This window comes from Triticum urartu, chromosome 3A, assembly GCF_056163025.1.
Source record: "Triticum urartu cultivar PI428250 chromosome 3A, HENAU_Tu73, whole genome shotgun sequence".
NCBI classification, from domain to species: domain Eukaryota; kingdom Viridiplantae; phylum Streptophyta; class Magnoliopsida; order Poales; family Poaceae; genus Triticum; species Triticum urartu.
In genome coordinates this window covers 566272626-566277294 of record NC_141875.1, presented here as the reverse complement: position 1 = coordinate 566277294, position 4669 = coordinate 566272626, and the positions used below count along the sequence as shown (strand labels likewise).

General features: G+C 44.3%; 1 protein-coding gene across 1 annotated transcript; it reads right to left on the bottom strand.

The window, feature by feature from the left end:
• Nucleotides 1-1831: 1831 nt before the first annotated feature.
• Nucleotides 1832-4444, bottom strand: LOC125548742 (nicotianamine aminotransferase 1-like). The gene is made up of 7 exons (XM_048712291.1): nt 4170-4444; nt 3745-4084; nt 3588-3671; nt 3086-3233; nt 2581-2645; nt 2246-2495; nt 1832-1959 (listed from the first exon to the last, which is right to left on the bottom strand). Exons 1-7 carry the CDS (start codon nt 4442-4444, stop codon nt 1832-1834), a joined length of 1290 nt encoding a protein of 429 aa, XP_048568248.1.
• Nucleotides 4445-4669: the final 225 nt, after the last annotated feature.

Genomic DNA, 4669 nt, shown 5'->3' with positions numbered 1-4669 from the left:
GATACCCATGTTGGCTCCCACATGTTCCACGATGATCTCATCAGATGAACCACGATGTCAAGGATTCAATCAATCCCGTATACAATTCCCTTTGTCTATCGGTACGATACTTGCCCGAGATTCGATCATCGGTATCCCGATACCTCGTTCAATCTCGTTATCGGCAAGTCTCTTTACTCGTTCCGTAACACATCATCCCGTGATCAACTCCTTGGTCACATTGTGCACATTATGATGATGTCCTACCGAGTGGGCCCAGAGATACCTCTCCGTTACACGGAGTGACAAATCCCAGTCTCGATTCGTGCCAACCCAACAGACACTTTCGGAGATACCCGCAGTGCACCTTTATAGCCACCCAGTTACGTTGTGACGTTTGGTGCACCCAAAGCATTCCTATGGTATCCGGGAGTTGCACAATCTTATGGTCTAAGGAAATGATACTTGACATTAGAAAAGCTTTAGCATACGAACTACACGATCTTGTGCTAGGCTTAGGATTGGGTCTTGTCCATCACATCATTCTCCTAATGATGTGATCCCGTCATCAACGACATCCAATGTCCATGGTCAGGAAACTGTAACCATCTATTGATCAACGAGCTAGTCAACTAGAGGCTTACTAGGGACATGGTGTTGTCTATGTATCCACACATGTATCTGAGTTTCCTATTAATACAATTCTAGCATGGATAATAAACGATTATCATGAACAAGGAAATATAATAATAACTAATTTATTATTGCCTCTAGGGCATATTTCCAACAGGAAGCCCAACTCGTTGTTAGACTATATACCTAGCAATCAACAGTACTTTGCTTAGAATCAAAGCATCTCCGAGGAACAATACGGATTTTAAAGGGAAAGTACGAGGTTTGAAGCGGAAAGTCAAAACTTTCATCATTTTCCATTGAAACTTACATATGCTGAAAATTCGCCATTGTAAATTCCATGTAATACATTAGGACATTTTTGGGTTAATTTAATTTTTATGAAATTTAATTGATTTGTAGTGATCTAATGGATATAATTCAAATTTGAACTACATATACATTAACAAATGCGCAAAAATTTGTACAAAAATCATATTTAAGTGCTTGGGTATATATTAAGGTCATATGCAATAATTTTTTGGGAAAACAACAGGTTAATTCGATATGCGGCGCGCCTTGAGGCTTACTTAAGTTTCTAAGCAACCTACATCATAATCTTTTTAAATTCTAATCACATACTATACATTTTATATAATGACACCATGCAAAGTTTCTTAGTTTTCAGACTTTATTTATGTTTTTTGTAAATTCAAAAACCACTTACCTAAAAGGTTTTGTATGAATTTTCCCATCTACATGTTTGAAATTTCCAAACATTTTTTTCATACAACCTAAATATATCCTACCTTCAATATGAATTTTCTACCAATGTTTGGATTTTTTAATGAACTTGCAGTTCATATATGAATTATATCTAGTTGAATAGATAGATAATCATGAAATGCCTAAAATATAGAAAATGAACCCTAAAAAGTTCAATTTCTTATACAATACCATAAAACCTAAAACCCAGAAATACCCTAGAAAGACAAGAAAAATACCTAAAATTTGTCTTTTTAGACATATTTTAGAGTGTAGATTCACTCATTTTGCTCCGTATATGTAGTCATTTGTTGAAATCTCTAAAAAAACAAATATTTAAGAACAGAGGGAGTAGCATCGATCGAGACATAACGAAGTCTCAATCGACCGAGACTTAGAAACTGTTCTCTCATATGCCGCAAGTTGCGCATGCTCATTCTAACTTGATTTTGGAGGACCCACACAGATGCATATATTAATTCACCTCCTTAGCCTTGGCATGCCTTATGCAGAAAGACTTGACCCTCTCCAGGCCATCCTCGAGAAGGGATCGATCAACTGCAAACGTAATACGGAGCCAATCCTTCATTCCTTGTCCACTCCCTGTAGTGCAAGAGCATGCGTTAATTTTCAGTTACAGAATACTACCGTTCACTAGTAATTGAACCAGCCGATAGCCAGATACCCCACCCCGTGAATTGTAGCAAGAATATTTTTAGACTGTGCAAGGAAGAGGTTTGTTCCTCCCAGTTAATTTGATTACAATATAGTCATGGGCTATGTAAACGATCGATGTCAAAACAAGTTAAGTTACAAATACCAAAACTGATAATAGTACAATGTAGTAACATGGTTGATAAGTTCAATGCATGATTGATTATATATGTACCTGGACAAATGACCACGGATTCCTCTCGGGCAACCTTGGTGCAGAAGTCTACATCATCGTCGATGCCATCTAAGCAGGACAGGTCCAGCTTAACCATGACGACCATGGACCCCTCTGGTTTGTGAGGACAGGTGGTGCAGTCGATGTCGTTGAGTTTCTGGTAGCATATCTCCGCAGCCTCTCTCATCACGTTCATGGCGTTCTCGAAGAAAGCTTCATCCGTGTTGGCGATGATTTGGGGTATAGCTCCCTGGTCAAGTTATTTTCACGGCACTGAGAGAAAAACTACCAGCGCTGCCGCTAATACTACACACGAACATTTGCTTGGCACTAACCTGAACAAATGTTACGGGGTCTACCGAGATGCCACAGTAGCTTATTATCGACTGAATAACCTGTTACAAAAAGGGAAGAAATTAGGTTCTCTGTCAGATGGCATGCATGACCAGATTGAATTCGCCACTTGAAAGTTGTGGTACGTAACTGTCGTTGAAATGAGTGTATCTACGCACTCAAACACGTCTGGATACACTCATTTCGACGATAATTAATTCTGGACGAAGGTTATACTTACTCCCTTCGGTCTTTTTTAGTTCGTATATAAAATTTGACTAAAGTCAAGCTTCGTAAAATTTGACCAACTTTATAGAAAAAAGTGCCAACATTCACAACCTGAAATCAATATCACTAGATGTGTCATGACTTAAAATTTCATATTATATAACTTTAGCATGGCAGATGTTGATTTTTTTTTTATATAAATACGGTCAAACTTTGTAAAGTTTGACTTCAGAGAATTCTAATATGCAGAGTAAAAAGGACCGGAGGGAGTACCTTCTTGTCCCCTGAGGGCTCCCTTTGGATCGGATGCCGCGATCCAGCCAAGTCGCCAACCAGGCACCATCCACCGCTTGGAGATGCCTCCCAAGGTCACCACTGGAGCTGTCTCCCCAAACACACCCATGGGCGAAAATATATAATAGAACACCTGCACCCAGGCCCTCACTATCTAACCATCCATTCTGCACTTCGCGATTCGTGCAAACGCATTTCTCTTTTTTGTTTCTCTCGCATAAAACATGTTTTGAAATTCAAACCTTTGCAGCGTGGCAAAGCTTTCTATCTAGAATCTAGGATAAATCTTTCAGATTCTAGATAGAAAGCTTTGCCACGCTGCAAAAGTTTGAACTTCAAAACATGTTTTATGCGGGAGAAACAAAAAAGAAAAAATTTCAGATAGAAAGCTAGTTGTGTTGCACAGATTTTAAAGTAATATTGAACAGCTAAGATAGCAGGGCCCGGGTGCAGATGTTCTAAAAATCCACGTCCCACCCATGGGCACGAACGGCTTGCTCCCAAAGCCGCAATGGCCGTACACTTCGTCACTGATTACCAGGACTCCAAGCTTCCTTGCGGTCTCTGCAATCTGTTTGATTACCCTATCACCGATCACCAATCATCGTACGAGTAGTAGCGCCAATGTTTAAGGTAGAAACTACCTTGGCCAAGTGGTCATGCGAGTAGACGCTCCCACAGGGGTTACTGGGATTAACGATGACCATGGCGACGGTCCTCTCGTCGGCGACAGCCACTAGTCCATCGAGGTCGACCTCCCACCCCTTCTCCGGCACAAGGTCGAAGTGCCGGAACTCGAGGCCGCACAAGGCCGCGCGCGCCTCGTACGTTGGGTACCCCGGCCGCGGCAGCAGCACGTTGGCGCCAGGCGAGGCCAGCACGGCCATCATGATCTCGATCGCGTGGTTGCAGCCGGCCGTGAGGACGACGTCGCCTGCGGCGAGCTCGTAGGGGAGCTCGCGGGACAGGTACGCGGCGACGGCGCTGCAGCAGTACATATATATGCGTTTACTTGCTGCCCCATATGAGACTTCGACTGACTGAAACAGAGAAGGCTACAGCGGCGCACCTGCGCGCGTCGGCCACGCCGGCGGCAGGGGAGTAGCGGCTGTGCTTGCCTGACAGAACGGCGGCGGCGACGGCTTCCGCGGCAGCGGCCGCCGTGCGAAAGCACGCGAACGCCGAGGGGTCGCCGTGGCCAAACGGCGCGACGGGCCGCGGGTCGCTCGTGTCCAGGCAGTCATACACGCGGCGCACGAGGGAGCGGATGCTCTGCCTGCTAGCCGCCTCCAGCGCCGGGTTTGCCGCCCCAAAGCGCCATTCCGCCAAGCCGCTCGTCTCCATGGTTGCCGGAGGACGGGCGAGCTGTGCGTCGGGCGGTGCCTCTCATGCGTGTGCGTTTTTACCTAGGGAAAGCGAGGTCGTCGGCTCCCTTGTTTCTCACGGCGGGACTGTCTTAGTGACATCGAATGTTTTGTCAACTACACGTAGGAGGCACACGACTCGTTCTAACCTCCTTTTTTTTGCGAATGGACCCGTTCTAACCTCTTAATCTTTTATTTCGATGGA